The sequence below is a fragment of the Mirounga leonina genome, unplaced genomic scaffold, assembly GCF_011800145.1.
Source record: "Mirounga leonina isolate KUSES-001 unplaced genomic scaffold, KU_Mleo_1.0 Mir_200, whole genome shotgun sequence".
NCBI lineage: Eukaryota > Metazoa > Chordata > Mammalia > Carnivora > Phocidae > Mirounga > Mirounga leonina.
This window is the reverse complement of record NW_023270503.1, coordinates 3,852,637-3,872,344: the sequence shown is the minus strand read 5'-3', so window position 1 is coordinate 3,872,344 and position 19,708 is coordinate 3,852,637. Positions and strand designations below refer to the sequence as shown.

At 37.0% G+C, this 19,708-nt stretch overlaps 1 protein-coding gene across 2 annotated transcripts in view; it reads right to left on the bottom strand.

Moving 5' to 3' along the window:
• Nucleotides 1-19,708, bottom strand: part of SSH2 (slingshot protein phosphatase 2) — a 244,279-nt gene that overhangs the window by 137,094 nt on the left and 87,477 nt on the right. For both annotated transcript variants that reach the window (XM_035027658.1, XM_035027659.1), the window contains one exon: nucleotides 9,811-9,854. In XM_035027658.1, coding sequence (XP_034883549.1) covers nucleotides 9,811-9,854 — 44 coding nt within the window. The remainder of the gene's footprint in view (nucleotides 1-9,810; nucleotides 9,855-19,708) is intronic.

The window sequence follows — 19,708 nt, the reverse complement described above, 5'->3', positions numbered from 1 at the left end:
TTATTTATTTATTTGAGAGAGAGAGTACAAGCTGGGGAGAGAGGCAGAAGGAGAGGGAGAAGCAGACTCCCTGCTGAACAGGGAGCCCGATGTGGGGCTTGATCCCAGAACCCTGGGATCACGACCTGAGCTGAAGGCAGACGCTTAACTGACTGAGCCACCCAGGCGCCCCAAGTCTCAGTGAATTTAAGAAGACTGAAATCATATAACGCATCTTTTCCAACCACAACATTATGAAACTAGAAATCAATTATAAGAAGAAAATTGGGTCAATGAAGAAATCAAGAGGAAATAAAAAAATACTTAGAGACAAATGAAAATAAAAACACAACAGTCCAAAATCTATGGAACAAAGCAAAGCTAGTTCTCAAAGGGAAGTTGATAGCGACATATGTCCACCTCAAGAAACAAGAAAAATCTCAAGACAACAATGTAACATCACACCTAAAGGACTAGAGAAAGAACAAAGCCCAAAGTTAGTTCAAGGAAGGAAATAATAAAGATCAGAGTGAAAATAAATGACATAGAGACTAAAGTAAAAAATAGAAAACAATATAAGTAGGAGGCAGTTATTTGAAAAAAGAAACAAAATTTATGAGCTTTTAGTCAGACTCATCAAGAAAAAGAGAGGACCCAAATAAATAAAATAGAAATGAAAGAGAAGTTACAACGGATACCACAGAAATACAAAGAATCATAAGACACTAGTACAAATAATTATATGACAACAAATGGGACACCTAGAAAAATAAATTCCTAGAAACATACAATCTTTCAAGACTGAATCAAGAAGAATAGAAAATCTGAATAGACTGATTACTAGTAATGAAATTGAACCTGTAATCAAAGAATTCCCAATAAACAAAAGTCCAGGACCAGACAACTTCACAGGTGAATTCTACCATTTATGGAAGAGTTAATACCTATCCTTCTCAAACTATTCCAAAAAAGTATAAAGAGGAAGGAATGCTTCCAAAATCATTCTGTAAGACCAGCATTACCCTAATACCAAAACCCAAAGACACCACAAAAAAAGATAATTATAAGCCAATATCCCTGATGAATATAGATGCAAAAATCCTCAACAAAATATTAGCAAATTGAATTCAACAATACTTTAAAAAAATCATACACCATACTCAAGTGGGATTTATTCTGAGGATGCAAGGATGGTTCAATATCCACAAATCAATCAATATGATATACCACATTAACAAAAAGAAGGATATAAATCAGATAATCATGTCAATAAATGCCGAAAAAGCATTTGATAAATTTCAATACCCATTTATGATAAAAACTCTTAACAAAGTGGGTATAGAGGGAACATACTTCAACACAATAAAGGCCACATATGATAAACCCACAGCTACCATCATATCCAATGGTGAAAAGCTGAAAGTTTTCCTCTAAGATCAGGAATAAGACAAGAATGCTCGCTCTTACCACTATTATTCAACACAGTATTAGACACATTGTTCAGACAAGAAAAAGAAATAAAAGACATCCAAATTGGAAAGGAAGAGGTAAAACTGTCACTATTTGCAGTTTAAATGGTACTATATATAGAAAACCCTAAAGACTCCACCAAAAAATTATGAGAATAAATTAATTCAGTAAAGTTGCCAGATATGAACTCAGTACACATAAATCTGTTCCATTTCTACACACTAATAATGAACTATCAAAGATGTGAAATTAAGAAAACAATCCCATTTACAATTGTAATAAGAATAAAATACCTAGGGATAAATTTAACCAAGGAGGTGAAAGACCTATACTCTGAAAAATATAAGACACTGATGAAAGAAATTAAAGTTGACACAAATAAGTGGAAAGATAAACTATGCTCATGGACTGGAAGAATTAAGAATGTCAAAATATCCACACCACTCAAAGCCATCTACAGATTCAACACAATCTCTATCAAAATACCAATGGCAAATTTTCACAGAACTAGAACAAGTAACCCTAAAATTTGTATGGAAACACAAAAGGCTCTGAATAACCAAAGCAATCTTGAGAAAGAACAAAGCTGAGGTATAACACTCCCTGATTTCAAACTATACTTTGTACAAAGCTATAGTATCAAAACAGTAATGACACTGGCATAAAAACAGACATTTAGTTCAATGGAACAGAATAGAGTCTAGACATAAAGCCACAATTATACAATTAATCTTTTACAAAGGAGGCAAGAATATGCAATAGAAAAAAGACAGTCTCTTTAATAAATAGTACTGGGAAAACTGGACAGCTGACATACAAAAGAATGAAACTGGACCAATTTTTATGCCATATACAAAAATAAACTCAAAATGGATTGAACACCTAAATGTGAGACCTGAAAACTTAAAACTCCTGGAAGAAAACATAGGCAGTAAGCTCTTGGACACTGGTGTCAGCAATATTTTTTTGGATCTGTCTCCTCAGACAGGGCAACAAAAGCAAAAATAAACAAATGCGACTGTATCAAACTGAAGTTTTTACACAGGGAAGGAAAACATCAACAAAATGAAAGGCAACTTACTGAACGGGAGAAGACATAACCAATAAGGGATTAATATCCAATATATACAAAACACAAATTTGAAAAGATAATATACATCCCTATGTTCACTGCAGCATTATTTAAAATAGCCAAGATATGGAAGGAAACTAGGTGTCCATCAATAGATGACTGGGTAAAGAAGATGTGGTAAGTACATATATATATATATATATATATATATATATATATATATATATATATATACATGTATGTATATATGTATACACACACACACACACACAATGGAATATGTGAACTATTACTCAGCTATAAAAAAGAATGAAATCCTGCTTTTTGTGACATGGATGAACCTAGGCAGTATGCTAAGTGAAATAAGTTAGGGAAAGAGAAATACTGTATGATTTCACTTATATGTGGAATCTAAAAAACAAAATGAGCAAACAACAAAACAGAAACAGACTCATAGATACAGGGAACAATCTGTTGGTTGTCAGAGGGGAGGGACTGTGGGGATGGGTGAAATAGGGGAAATAGACTTCCAGTTATAAAACAAATAAGACATGGGATACAACGTACAGACAGTAGAGGGAACAGAGATAATAATACTGCAACAATTTGTATGGTGACATTTAGTACACAGATTTATCATCGTGATTACTTCGTAATGCATACAAATGTTGAATCACTATGTTGTACAGCTGAAAGTAATATAATACTGTATGCCAACTACAATAAAATTTAAAAAGTCACCCTCTCTACAGACCACCATTCCATTCCATTAAAATCACTCTGTAGAATTCACCCATGGTGTTTGCACTTCTAAAGTCAACAGAACACAATTTTTTTTCAAAAAAAATTTTTGAAACAAAAAAAAATTGGTAACAAATATTATATGTATTGCTTGAATTGACTGGGGAAAATATAAAAACTGTCGTGAATGGCTTAAATATTCATTTCCATTTTTTTTTAAATAGCACAATTTCTGGATGTTTGAAGCCATATTATTGTACAATACTATAAATTTCTGACCTTACAAACAATTTCCTAAAGGTCATTCCTTTTCTCTTTATACAACTCTTAGCCTAGAGTTGGTACACACAGGAATGGAAGAACTCTACTGTAATTAAAATACTTATTTTCTAAATTTAGATCTCAAGTACTTTGTTTCCTATCACAACTATTCACCCTAAAAAAGATGTCTTGTGATTTCAAAGATTTCAGTGGTGTATTTCTTTTGTTCATTTTTATTTATTGTCTTATAATTTTATTAGTTAACTCATATGAGAGAGCCATTTATAGGTCAAATTGTTGAATATTGGATGCTGTATGGTTCAGTTTTATACTCATCTTCCTGGTTGTTCCCAAATAAGCAAAGTGGGTCATCACACAATCAGCAAAGCAATGAGTTCATAAACATGCACAAGGAAGACTGGCATTGAGTGTCATCCATTTATCTTTTTTACCAAAAATAATATACAACCTGATTTTTAACTCTGTGATCATGTTATCTTTTTATGCTTATCTTTTGAGAAAGACAAAGCATTGCCAGAGTTGTCATAAAAAGGGGCCAGTGTAGCATGAATACATTGTTTTTTAACTATAGTAAAATGTACATACCATAAAATTTGCCATCTTAACTATTTGTAAGTGTACATTAAGTACATTCCCACTGTTGAGCAACTATCACCACCATCCATCTCTAGAACTTTTTTCTCTTCTAAAACTTTAACTCTGTACCCATTAAACAATAACTCCATTCTCCTCTTCCCCCAGCCCCTAGCAATCAACATTCTATTTTCTATCTCTGAGAATCTGACTACTGTAGGTACCTCATGTAAGTGGAAGCATACAATACGTATTATTTGGTGACTGGCTTATTTCACTTAGCATAATATCCTCAAGGTTTATCCATGTTGTAAAATGTGTCAGAATTTCCTTCCTTTTTAAGGCTGAGCAATATTCCGTTCTATGTATATACCATATTTTGTTCATCCATTTATCTGCCAGTGGCTATTGTGAATAATGTTGCTATGAACATGGGTGTACAAGTTTCTCAAGACCCTGCTTTTAATTGAGTATATAACCGGAAGTGGAATTGCTAGATCATACGGTAATTATATTTTTAGTTTTTTGAGGACCTACAATACTGTACCCTTTTACATTCTCACTAACAGTGCACAAGGGTTTCAATTTCTTCACATCCTCACCAATACTTGTTATTTTCTGTTTTTTGGGTAGTAGCCATCCTGATGAGTGTGGTGATGTATCTCATTGTAGTTTTGATCTGCATTTCCCTAATGATTAGTGATACTGAACATCTTTCATGTACTTATTGGTCATTTGTATATCTTCTTCGGAGAAATGTTCTTTACCCATTTTTTTTTAAAGATTTTATTTATTTATTTGAGAGAGAGAATGAGATAGAGAGAGAGAGCATGAGACAGGGGAGGGTCAGAGGGAGAAGCAGACTCCCCGCTGAGCAGGGAGCTGGATGCGGGACTCGATCCTGGGACTCCAGGATCATGACCTGAGCCGAAGGCAGTCGCTTAACCAACTGAGCCACCCAGGCGCCCTCTTTACCCATTTTTTAATTGAGTTGTTCAAAGGTTAATTTTATGTATCAACTTGACTGGGCCACAAACTTCTGGGCCCAGAAATTTGGTTAAACATTATTCTGGGGGTGTCTCTGAGGGTGATTCTGGATGAGATTAACATTTGAATCAGTAGACTGAGTCAAACAGATGGCCCTTCCCAATGTGGGTAGGCTTCACCATTCCAGTGAAGGTCTGAATAGAACAAAAGGCTGAGCAAGGAAGAATTTGCTCCCTCTGCAGGTCTTTGAGTTATGACATCAGTCTTTTCCTCATCAGACTCAGGCTCAAACTGGAAGTCAGACCATCAGCTCTCGAGGATCTCCAACTTGCAGATCTTGGGGACTTCCCAGCTTCCATAATTGTGTGAACCAATTCCTTACACTAAATCTATCTCTATATTTCCTATTTTCTCTGGAAAACTCAAATATAGATTTTGGTGCAGAGAAGTGAGGTGCTGCTATACTGAATACCTAAAAATGTGGAAATGGCTTTGGATTTTGGAAGTGGCTAGAGGCTGGAAGAATTCTGAGGTGCATGCTTGAAAAAGGTAAGATTGTCATGAAGGCAGTGTTAATGGCAATTCTGGTGAGGGCTCAGAAAGAAAAGAGGAGGGCTGGAGAAAAAGCTCTCTCTCTTCTTAAAGAATACATCATAATCATGAACAGAATGTTGGTAGAAATATGGGCAGTAAAGTCCATTCTGATGAGGTCTCAGATGGAAATAAGGAACATGTTATTGGATAACGGAGAAAAGGCAATACTTGTTATAAAGTAGGAAAGAACTTAGCTGAATTATATGTTCATGTTCTAGTGTCTTGTGAAAAGTATAACTTGTAAGTGAGGAAATTAGATATTTAGCTCAGGAGATTTTTAAGCAAAGCACTGAAGGAACAGCTTCCTTCCTTCCAACTGTAAATAGTAAAATATGAGAAGAGAGAAATGAATTGAAGAAGTAGTTAAGCAAAATGAAACAGAACTTAGAGATGTGGAAAATTCTGTCTATATTGTAAAAAATGAGAGAGCATGTTCAGAAGAAAGCCCCAAGGGTGTGATGATGAAAGTGGGTGTGAACCATGGACCTCTCCACAGCCATCTCCTCAGAAGCTAGGAATAAAGATGGGATTTATACCAGCAGAAACACTACCAGCTGGGACTAAAGGAAGCAAAGAAAACAAGAGAGAATGAAGGAAGGCTGTGAACATACATTATCCTTCAAGAAAAGGGAAGAAGGACCCCAAAGGCGATTCAGAGATCATCAGGACTGCTACTCTAACTACAGCCTGGAGTGCAAGGGCTGAGGGGCAAGGCTGCCTTTGCATTGGTCCTGCTGCCCAGCAGAGTGCCAGGTAGATGGGCCCTGGCAGAATGCCAGATGGGTGGCACTTCGAGGGAGCCAAGGGTGCAGGGCTGCCCTGCTGAGCCGTGGAGATGGCACCACCAACTCCAGTGAGTCTTGAAGGCAGGACAACTGCCCCAGTGGGTCCCCGGTGAAGAGTATCGAAACCAAAGAGCATTATTATTGAGGTTTAAGATCTAATGGAATTTGCCTTGCTAAGTTTTGGATTAACTTGGGGCCTGTCACCTCTTCTTTCTCTCCTACTTTCCTTTTTGGAATGGGAATGTTTTCCTAAGCTTCTCTTACCACCATGTCTTGAAGTGCATAACTTACCTGGTTTCAGAGGTTCATAGCTGGAGAGAAATTCTGCCTCTAATCTCACCCATATCTGATTTAGATGAGATACATTTTTTAAAAGATTTTATTTATTTGACAGAGAGAGAGCACAAGCAGGGGGAATGGCAGACAGAGGGAGGGGAAGAAGCAGGCTCCCCGCTGAACAGGGAGTCTAATATGGGGCTCGATCCCAGGACCCTGAGATCATGACCAGAGCCGAAGGCAGATGCTTAATCAACTGAGCTACCCAGGCGCCCCATGATTTAGATGAGATATTTAGATGAGACTTTGGACTTCACACTTCGGAGTAGATGCTAAAATGAGTTAAGACTTTTGGGACTACTGGGATGGAATGAATATATTTTTTATGTGAGAAGGATATGAATTGGGGAGGTAGGGTGGAATGTTATGAACTGAATATTTGTGTCCCACTCCCCAATCCATATGTTGAAGCCCTAACCCCTAATGTGATGGTATTTACAGATGGGAGCCTTTGGGAGGAAATTAGGGTTAGATGATGCCATGATGATGTTACAGGGTTCCCATGACAGGATTCATGTCTACATATGAGGAAGAGACCAGAGCATCCTCTTTCACACAGCCATATGAGGACACAGTAAGAACACAGCTGTCTGAAATCCAGGAAGAAAGCTCTCACCGGGAACCAAATCTGCCAGCACGTTGAGCTTGGATTTCCCTGCCTCCAGAATTGTAAGAAATAAATTCCTGTCGTTTAAGCCACTCAGTCTATGGTATTTTGTTATAGGAGCCTGAGCTGAATAAGACAGATTGTTCTTTTTCCATTGTGCTTGAGTTGTAAGAGTTCTTTATATATTCTGGACATTGACCCCTTATCAGCTATATTATTCGCAAAAATTTTGATGTAGACTAATTTATCTATTTTTGTTGTTGCCTGTGAACATTGGTTTTTAAAGACTTCATAGTTTGAGCTAATTATATTAAATGATTACTTTTAACTTAAGACTTTCCCAATAAATGGCATTTGGTTAAAATAAGAGATAATTTATGAAACATCTTTTTTATTATGTGGAATTGGCATTAGGTTTAATAATATGCTGTTTACTATTCAATTCTCTACTATAAACCACAACTGAACCCACAAACTGAAAAGATGAGTTCAGGCATGCTCAGTGAAATGATGCTAATTCAGTGCTGGTTTATTCTCTGGTAAGTGCTAGGGAATGCCAAAATAATCTGTAGTAGTCAAGCACACAAAAAATCAACCTCTTACATACCATATCTAGCTACAAAGGGCATTCAATTGGCACTTAAGAGAAGTTTCTTTGTTTTGAGTCAGACTAAAGCAATTAGATTTAGAAATAGCCTGGGAAACATACTGAATGTAAGAAATTACAACAGGCAAGTAAATTTTGATTTTTAAAAATGGGTGCTACCAGGGACGCCTGGGTGGCTCAGTCATTAAGCGTCTGCCTTCGGCTCAGGTCATGATCCCAGGGTCCTGGGACTGAGTCCCATATCGGGCTCCTTGCTCAGTGAGGAGCCTGCTTCTCCCTCTCCCTCTGCTGCTCCCCCCGCTTGTGCTCTCTCTCTCTCTCTGACAAATAAATAAATAAAAATCTTTAAAAAAAAATGGGTGCTACCAGGTTTTTCTCCATTCCTTCTTTGTATAAATGATCCTTTTCTTGTAAAAAGAAGAAGCCTACAAAAACCCTCTGCTAGTCATATTAATGATATATTGCCAACAACTTTAAAAACAGTGGTCTTTATAAAGGTTCTTAATGGCTTGACAATTCAGGACTGTGAATGAGAGTAAACTTGCACTGCCTCATCATTATGTAATTTTTGGAACAACAAGTATCTCCCAGTAGATGCCAAGTCAATATGTAAAGCTTGAAATTAATCCAATGATCTTTACACATTTGGCCTAGTTTCAGAATCTTTTGGAATCCTTTTTTCACTCTAATGGGAATAAGGTTATGATGCCTCTGGTAATAAGTCAGCTAAAATTTTTTCTGGGTTTCTATCTCTTAGCCCTATGTGAAAGAATGACACTTCACTGTCAGATCTTCCCCAAGTGATAGTGAGAAATTAAGCTGCAAGCCAAATTTTTCATGCTAACCAAGACAGGAAATTTACTGTCAATAAGCTTCAGTTACTGATGAAAAGGAACTCTTTTTATATAAACTTGCAGTTTACAAGAGTGGTATACAGCAACAAACACTTGATAATTCATCATTAAGGAAGCATTCCCTTTGGCCAGGTTCTCTACATTGAGCATGCTTATTGTACACTTCCTCTGTATCATACAGAACAGCTCATGTGATTGAGTTCAAAGGATACAAATTTGGTAGCATTTAAATGACCATCTTGAACTTACCAGAACTGTTTCTTGGGGGAAAAGTTGATTTATAAAACCACTTATAGGAGATAACAAAAATATTTATATAATTCCTAAATATCTCTCGTAATATTTTTCTTTTAATGGCAGCAGGCACTGGTACCCTTTTAACAATATGTCCACTACTCTGTGAGTATTCATTGTATTTGAAGGATTGGGTAAGTTACTCAGTATATCCTTTGTATTTAGAAGCGAAATATTGACCAATCTATAAGAATTTAAATATCCATCAAAATGAATGACAAACCTAAGTACAAAACTGAAGGCTGAAATGTTTAGTTGATATTTTCCTAAAAGGTAATGAAAATTTACTTTTTTATTAATCAAGATAGTTCTTCAGACTTGAATAAAAATTGGACCAATATTGGCATACCTGCACTTTCTTAAAGCAATCTACCATTTTATGTATGTATGTATGTATGTATGTATGTATAACTGACATACAACATTGTATTAGTTTCACGTGTACAACATAATGCAATCTACCATTTTAAATCTCTGAGTCAGTAACTGGATTCTTAAAGCAATCCCATTTTGAGAGACCAATTAAGCTTCTTGGAAAACCATGATAAACTAATCTGACAAGACTAAGAAAGAATTAGAGAAAAAACATTAACGATAGAAATGCTATAGAATATAACGAACAAACATACCTCCGGGGCTGTGACCGGCATTCCTCCTCCCCACTGTCTGCCTCCTGCATAGACAGGAAAATGATAAAAAAAATAGTTTAAAACCTGAGGTCATATATCATAATATCAACAACGCAATTTTACTAAGCTTTACATATAGGCATATCTCACTCATCTTGTGCACTTGAACAAATTCTCTCCATAAATAGCAACTTCAACCAACACAGAAGGTTGATATGTATCAGTAGAATTTATTTCTGGAGGAAACTTCAACAATAGCCAACAAATTTCATTGATAACAAAATGCTAATAGTTAAAAGAATTACCTCTGAAAACCAACTAAAGATGTTATGCCACTGTTATGCTATTTCAGATTCAAAATGAGTGGGCATTCTGATTGCCACCAACAAATCTCATTAAGATGTTCTATTAATAATTCTGATCCCCATGTATGGGGATTAACATAAGAATAAAAAAATTAAAAAAAAAATAATTCTGATCCCCAAAGAACAACCTAAACAATGAGCTACTTCACAAAGTGCTCATGATCAAATCACGAACAGTATCACCCTCAACATAAAGGCTACTAGTTATTATTTATAATGTGCCAGGCTCCTTGCTCAATACTTTAAGTACATTGTCCTACTTATTAATTATAAATTCAGAAGGTTGAGGGGCGCCTGGGTGGCTCAGTTGGTCAAGCATCTGACTCTTGGTTTCCACTTGGGTGATGATTTTGGGGTCGTGAGATCAAGCCCAGCATTGGGCTGCATGCTCAGTGCAGTCTGCTTGGGATTCTCTCCTCCCTCTGCCCCTGCCCCTGCTTGCAAGGAATAAATAAATAAATAAATAAAATCTTAAAAAATAATTCAGAAGGCTGATGGTACTATATTTCTCACTGATTCTAACACACACACACACACACACAGCTTAGGATAAATATTTTCAATCAATAAAAAAGCACTGAATCATAGTTTAATAGCAATATTTATTTTTTCTTAGTGGCACATAAAATAATTGAAGGTGTTATAACATGGCAATTTAGATTCAGTGAAATAAGGATTTTCCAGATGAAGAAACTGAAATTCACAAAGAGGAACTAAGTAAGTTGTCCAAGGAAACTCATATGGTGAAGCTAGAATTAAAACTGATAAAATGCTGCCTTCCAACACATTGAAAAAGCCTATCATTTACTCCTCCCTGGCCTAGGTTAGGTCTTATAAGTTATTACACAGATTTTCATGTACACAAGAATATTGACATAAAGGAAAAGTGAGAAAAGATGTGAGAATTAATAATACTAAGGTATTAAGTTTTTCCTTAAGTTTGTTCCCTGACATTTTATATTTGCTTTTTGGTCACTTTTGCTCTATTTGGCAAACATAAAAACTGGAGGACAAAAATAATTTCAAACACTATGTGTACTGTCTGTCACTGAGCCACCTACATTTTCGAGTTTATGGAACCAAACCCATTCACCTCTTTATCATCCTGTCTCCGTTCCTGGTCAGCTACTATTACTTAAAACTCTACAACTTTTATTCTCATTTTATTTTCGTTATTGATTTGAGGCATGCCTATTATTTTCCACAAAGGGAAGAAAGAAGTAAAGATTCTACGCACAGAGAGAAGACAGGTTAAATGTCATAGTGTGCTAAACTATGTGCCTGTAGGGGAGGTTTTGGGTTCAGAAGTATTCCCCTTAGGGATTGAAAAGAAGGGTGTTAAAAGGAAAAGAACTGATTGTCTCTAGAGTCAATAGAACCTGGGAAGTTCGCAAGAAAGAAAATGAAAAGATTCAGATAAGCAAATGTAAATGTTAGATTTTGAGGCCCAAGAGAACTATAATATAGAGAAATGATTTCCTGGAATGTCGTTTAACAAATAGTGCTTCATTATTGTTATTATTGGTTAATAGAGCTCAAGTTCTGATGTATTCTTATCGTATTTTTTTAATTGTATGAAAACTATATAAAGGGTATTTTTAAGATATATGTAAGTTACGAGGTGCAATAATACAATGAGTATCTGTGAACACTGAAGAGCTAGACTAGTACTCGGGCACCTGGGTGGCTCAGTTGGTTGAGTGTCTGTCATGATCTCAGGGTTGTGAGATGGAGCCCCGTGTTGGGCTCCGTGCTCAGCATAGAGTCTGCTTGAGATCCTTTCCCCCTCCTACTCCTTCCCCCTCTGTACCTCACCCTACTCACATTCTTTCTCTAAAATAAATAAATAAAATCTTTAAAAAAAAAAAAAAAAAAAACGTAAACAAGCCAGACTAGTACTGATACCTTTGCATCTGTGTGCTTATTACCTATCTCCCATTCTTATCCTTCTCCCAGGATGTGACTACTACCTTGAATTTTAAGTTTATAATTTTCTTGTTCTCACTCTACTATAAAAAATTTCAAACATAAAAAAGGTTGAAAGACGGTATAGTGAATCTGTATATTCACCATATGTATTCTACCATTAATATTTTAATCACATATTAATTTATCTATCTGCCTTTCCATCAATCCATCTTACTTTTTGATGCATTTTAAAGTAGGTTACAGGGGCGGCTGGGTGGTTCAGTTGGTTAAGCAACTGCCTTCGGCTCAGGTCATGATCCTGGAGTCCCGGGATCGAGTCCCGCATCGGGCTCCCTGCTCAGCAGGGAGTCTGCTTCTCCCTCTCCCGCTCCCCCCTCTTGTGCTCTGTCTCTAAAATAAATAAATAAAATCTTTAAAAAAAAAATTAAAAAAATAAAGTAGGTTACAGACATCAGTACACTTGCCATTAAATGTATATAATTAATTAGAATTCAGCAATTCAGTAATTTCCTCTTACAGTAAAATTTATATACAATGAAATGCATAAATCTTAAGTGCTTCAAAGCTTCAAAGAGCTTTGAAAATGTATGTATCTGTGTAAATATAAAACTTCTATCAAGAAGCAAAACATTTCTGGGGCACCTAGGTGTCTCAGTTGTTAGGCGTCTGCCTTCGGCTCAGGTCATGGTCCCAGGGACCTGGGATCGAGCCCCACATTGGGCTCCTTGCTCCGCAGGAAGCCTGCTTCTCCCTCTCCCACTCCCCCTGCTTGTGTTCTCTCTCTCTCTCTGTGTCTCTCTTTGTCAAAATAAATAAATAAAATCTTAAAAAAAAAAAAAGAAGCAAAACACTTCTATTACTTCAGAATTTTTTCTTGTACCTCTTCTCAGTCAACACCTGGCACCACCCACCCCTAGAGGCAACCACTGTTCTGATTTTTCTACCACAACTTTCCCCCCCAAATTAGCACATAGCATATAATTCCATTTATATGATTCCACTATTCATATAAATGGAATCATATAGTATGTACTCTTTTGTGCGAGGCTTCTTTCACTCAGCATTATGTTTTGAGATTCATCCATGCTGTTGCATTTAACAAGAGCTCATTCCTTTTTATTCCTGAGGATTCCATTGTAGGAATACATCACAGTTTATTCATCTCCTACTGATGTATGTGCTCGGGGTGTTTGAATTTTTGTCTATTATGAATAAAACTGTTATATGAGCTTTCCTTTTTTTTTTTTTTAAAGATTTATTTATTTTAAAGGGATAGAGAGCATGTGAGCAGGGGGAGAGGAAGAGGGAGAGAGAGAATCTGAAGCAGACTCCCCGCTGAGCATGGAGCCTGATGCAGGGCTTGATACCAGGACCCTGAGATCATGACCTGGGCCAAAATCAAGAGCTGGAGGCTTAACTGACTGAGCCACCCAGGAGCCCTCTTTTGTGGGGGTTTTTTTTTGGTGGAAATATGTTTTTGTTTCTTTTGGGTAATGGGATAGATGCATGCATAGTTTTACAGGAAATTGCCAGGCCTTTTTCCAAAGTGCTTGTAACACTTTACACTTAATCAACAATGTATGAAAGTTGCAATTACAGTTTAATTAGCAATTTTCTTCTCCAATGGTAATTGTTTTCCATGTCCTCAGAAACTTTTGCTTACCCTTTAGTCACAAACACACTCTACCATACTTTTTAAAATATTGCACAAGGTGTTTTCTTCTTCTTTTAAGTATTTTATTTATTTATCTGAGATAGAGAAAGAGAGCAAGAGAGCGTGCGTGAATTGGGGCAGGAGCAGAGAGAGAGGAAGAGAAGCAGACTCCATGCAGAGCACAGAGCCAGACTCAGGGCTCGATCCCACGACCCTGAGATCATGACCTGAGCCGAAACCAAGAGTCAGGTGCTCAACTGCCTGAGCCACCCAGGTGCTCCTACTCTACCATATTTTTTAATAAAAGCTTTATGGTCTTATATATAAGTTCTAAGGCCCATCCTGAAAAAATATTTGTATATGGTGTGAGTAGGAGGTTCATTTTTTCCCACATGGATATCTAGTTTCAAGTACCTTTTGTTGAAGACTTTCCTTTCCCCACTGGATTACTTGGCTCCTTTGTAAAAAATCAAATGATTGTATAGGTAAGGTCTACTTCTGGGTTCTTTATTCTGCTCCATTGATCTATTTGTCAGTCTTTATGCCAGGACCACACTATCTTGACTACTGTACTTTATAGTAAGTTTTGAAGGAAATATAAATCCTCTAACTTGATTCCTCTTTTTCAAGATTGCTTTATCTTCTAGTAAGACTTTTTATCTTGAAATCTGCTTTATCTGATATTAATATAGCCACTACAGACTTATTTATACAAGACATATTTTTCAATCTCTTTGTATTTTAAAGACTGTCTCTTATAAACAAAATATAGTTGCATTTTGGGGAGCCTGGGTGGCACAGTTGATTGAGCATCTGACTCTTGGTTTCAGCTCAGGTCATGGTCTCAGGGTTGTGGGATCCAGCCCCGCATCGGGTTCTGTACTCAGTGCAGAGTCTGCTTGAGATTCTCTCTCCCTCTGCCCTTCTCCACGCCCCCACCCCGCACACTCTCTCTCTCTGAAATAAATAAATAAATCTTTAAAATAATAAAGTTGCATCTTGCTTTATCTATTGTGACAATCTTTGCCTTTTATTTGTAGTGTTTAGTTCATTAACATTTAATGTAATTTTTTTTTTTCTTTTTTTTAAGATTTTATTATCTGACAGAGAGACAGACAGCGAGAGAGGGAACACAAGCAGGGGAGTGGGAGAGGAAGAAGCAGGCTTCCCGCCGAGCAGGGAGCCCGATGCGGGGTTCGATCCCAGGATCCTGGGATCATGACCTGAGCTGAAGGCAGACGCTGAACGACTGAGCCACCCAGGCGCCCAACATTTAATGTAATTTGATACAGTTAGATTTGGGTCTATAATGTTACTATTTATTTTCTGTTTGTCACCTACATTTTTATTCCTCTATTCCTCCTTTTCTGTCTTCTTTTGTATTATTTGAGGATTTTTTAGAATTTCATTTTTATTTACTTTACTGGTTCTACCTCTTTTCATTATTTTTTAATTCCATTGTCTTTTTAATTATATTCTATATTCTTTTTAATTATATTCTATATTCTTAAACAATGTATCATTTAGTTTTGATTGTTTAAGAGCTTTAAAAATTGTACTATATGTATGTAGTCTCCTCAATATGCTTTTTAATTTTTTAATTTTTTTAAAAAAGATTTTATTTGACAGAGAGAGACACAGCGAGAGAGGGAACACAAGCGGGGGGTGAGGGGGAGAGGGAGAAGTAGGCTTCCCACTGAGCAGGGAGCCCGATGCAGGGCTCGATCCCAGGACCCTGGGATCATGACCTGAGCTGAAGGCAGACGCTTAACGACTGAGCCACTGAGGCACCCCCCAATATACTTTTTTAATAGTATTATGCAAACAAGATTCATCCACTTATTACATATAACTATATTTCATTTTACTGAGGTAAAAGACTACATTATATGAATATATCAAAGTTTATCCATTCTAATTATATAGATTGTTCCCAATTTTTGGTGACATCAACCATGCCACTATAAACATTCTTGTACATGTCCTTTGGTCTACATGCATAAGAGTCTCAACACAGGATATAAACCAAGCAGTGGAACTGCAGGGTCACCGAGTAAATGAAGGTTAGCATTTACAAGATAGTGCCAAATTATTTTCCAAGGTGGTTGTACTGATATATACTCCCACCAGGAAAAAGTGTTTCAGTTGATCTAAATCCTACCCAACACTTGGAATCATCATGTTTTTATTTTCTACCAATGGTCTCAATTTGCTTTGCCCTGATTACTAATAAGGTTGAGCAACCTTTTATGTTTATGGCCTATTACTAACTTCAGAACAGACGAAAAGGGGGATAATTCAAATTATTTTCAGCTCTTTGGTGGATTTTTCTTTTCTTTTAAGATTTATTTATTTTAGAGAGAGAGAGGGATAGAGAAAGTGCTTGTGAGTGCGGGGAGGAGCAAGGGAGAGGGACAGAGAGAATCTCAAGCAGACTCCCTGATGAGCACAGAGCCTGACATGAGGCTCAATCCCATGACCCTGAGATCAGATCATGACCTGAGCCAAAATCAAGAGTCCGACGCTTAACCAACTGAGCCACCCAGGTGCCCTGGATTTTTCTACCTGTGAGAATTGTGATGAGAGTATATGGAGACGTAAAAAGCAAAAACACCCTTGATGCTTCCTTAGTGGGCACAGACAGCCAAAATAAGTTATATCTACAAAGGCATATTTTATTTAATATGCACCATAATTAGACTTGTTCAAGGACACAATGCTAATAAGTGGTATAGTTAGGATTTGAACTCAGGTCTCTCTTTCTGTTATAACTAGCTTCCTCTAAACTAAAAATCTGACTCTGATACCTATATCCAAAGATAGTGGGTAGGGAGGGAGCCACAAAAGAAAGCATTTCTTTTTCATGGCTTATAATAAAATAATATCATTTGTCATCTTTCTTCTATGACTTCTACACTTTAAAATAGTGCCAAAGGAGTGGGAAATCCCTTTGGCACACACCAAAAAGCTAGTCAGAGTAGTGCTTCTTTTTTTTTTTTTTTTTAAAGATTTTATTTATTTGTTTGAGAGAGAGAGAGACAGCGAGAGAGGGAACACAAGCAGGAGGAGTGGGAGAGGGAGAAGCAGGCTTCCCGCCAAGCAGGGAGCCCGACGCGGGGCTCGATCCCAGGACCCTGGGACCATGACCTGAGCCGAAGGCAGACGCCTAATGACTGAGCCACCCAGGCACCCCCAGAGTAGTACTTCTAATACAAGATCCTCAACTTTGTCTGTCTTTCTTAGATTAATATTACAATAGTCAGGGCAATGAATGATTTGCTTCCCATTGCTATTACTCGGAAAAAGAAAAAAACAACTTAGTATATATCAAGGTATTGTAGGCCTTAGAGTAAAATTGATTTAAAAGGAATGAAGAAAATGCTCAATTACGTTTCTTTCAGAATTCAGTGCCACAAAAGCAAAAATAAAACACTGCTTATTCAATAAGTCATGCAGTTATCTTGAAAAGTGGCATTTAAATGATAGCTAAAGGTAGAAAGCTTACTATTCTATTCTAACAAGTTCATATGACAGATAAAACCAACTACCTTGTCAAGTAACTTCACACATTGTCAGGAAAAAGAAAAAAAGCCAAATAGTCAACCTGCTCAGAGCATTAGAAATTACCAGGATAAAAGTATAGAGATAGCTCTTAGTTTCTTCTTAGTGAACGGAATCATTTCTAAGGTGTAAGGAAGAGATCTAATTAATAAAACGATTAAATACATATTTGTTGCTCTTTTTATATTACACAGTCCTATTGTTAAATAATTCTTGATGCTCTTAAGAAAAATTCAACCTATAAACAATATGGTATGAGATTCTAAATGTGCATTTAATTTTAGGGTATTCAGGAACCATTAAGTATGAACTAAAAGATTAATGCATTCTTATGAATCTACTACCTGAACATAGAAGTAGGTTGCTAAATAAAGGTGTTTGGAAAAATGTAAGCACCCAAGTGATATTTGCTGATGAGTAGGCTGGGGAGAGGGAAGTGCTGCTAGCCTTGAAAAACACTGCACTATGTAGGTGTTAAATACCTTCCCAAACCTTATTGTTTAAGATTCTTTACACTTTCCATATTCTCCAATCCAAGTGGACTGATTCATTATACTTCAAAAGTACCTATTAACTTCCTTTGTCCGCACTGTTTCATCAATGTGGAAGGCCCCTCTCCCCTCCTATATCTCTCCCCAGCTTTGAAAGATGGTTTCAAAAGCCTGAAGTTCATGACACTTTTTTTAAATCACCTGATAGGCTGTCTGTCTCCCTCCAAACTTAACAGTTATTGTGCATCTTTCTTGTGGCACCACCCAGTTCTGCTTATGGGTTACCATTGAGAGCTGTTGCTGGGTGTCTTTTGTCTACAATCCTTTAAAAAAATTTTTTTAAAGATTTTATTTATTTGTCAGAGAGAGAGAAAGACAGAGAGAGAGAAGGAGACAGACAGAAAGACAGAGAGAGAGGGAGAACACAAGCAGGGGGAGTGAGCCTGATGTGGAACTTGATCCCTGGACCCTGGGATCATGATCTGAGACAAAGGCAGATACTTAACCAACTGAGCCACTCAGGCAGCCCCAAAATTTGTTTAATATGTGCAACTTAACTCACCCACTTGGGAAAATTTCAGAATTGCTACACTGTCTTTTCTATCATCAGAGATTCAACTCTTTGAGGCTACTTGGTTTTTTAAAAAAAGCAACAAGTTTTCCTGTGTTCTGACCTGTTATATCTGACAAACATGCAATATGAAAACATTATAAGGTTCTTAACTCTGGCTCCCTTTACAACTTTTTTAATAACAAAAATCTCCAGGTCTCATGCTTACCAATTTTTATTCCTTAGCTTTGAGGTGGGGCTGATGGTGTGTTGGGGCTGGTTAGTAGGCTCGTGAGAGCCAATTGTTAGATTTTTTAGGAATCTCCTGACATTCACATTGGAAGCTTGAAATTGGCCATGGTGGGAATATTTACCAGGAAAATCAGCAAATGCTACAAACAGCCCCCACCCAGAGAACAGGTTTTTTAAACATTTACCAGTACACCATGAGGTATGCGGCCCAAGAATGTGTACATTTAAAAAGCTTCACAGATAACTAACAAACAGTTAAAGGTTGAAAACCTTTATCTTAAGTGTTTGTAAAAACATTAAAAAGCCTGGGGTACACATAGCTACTACTCCCTCAAGGTAACTATGCTAGGTACCAGGGAGATCAGTGATGATGGGAACTTAGCTCTCCAAAGCATCTACTGTCCCCCTTCCTAGACTGTAAGGTCTATAAGGGCAGGACTATGTTTGCTTAGTGACAGTCATGCTCAGTAGATATTAGATGAATTAATTAATATTGTTCAAGGCATCATAACCTTGGTATCACAACCTAGTAAGTGGCAGAATTAGGAATAAACCTTAGACTAATTTCAATATATCATGTGCCTCATCTTCATTAAATTATTGGTCATATCCTGGTCTCTCAATCCAAGATGAGTGCTTAAAATGGGGTAGAGAGCAAGCGGCATCCACCATAAGGTAATAAGACTATGCCTCTGTGCCATCTTTTGGTTCTCCATAATTTAAAGACTATTATTCATTTGAGCCACCCTGGGATGAATGCTATGCAGGTATGAGTAGAGACTTACTTTTCAGCTGAAGAAACTCATAGAAGTGGGATAATTTGCTCAAAGTAACATAAGAGCAAGCAGCAGAGTCAAGATTCTGTCTAATAAGGTCAAATATATCTTCTGCCAGAACAAGCTGCTTCTCTTGTATCAAAAGAATACTCTGGGGGCACTTATAAGGGCCTGATCCTAAGACCCTGTCTTTGAATTCTCTCCCTGTCCAAATTCTGTTCGCTCCTACTCAAGTGAAATTCCACATCTCATTCTCTGATGATTCCACCATTGGTCCATTTCCTTCTTTGTAGCCTGAGCCCTCAATATGGACATATGGT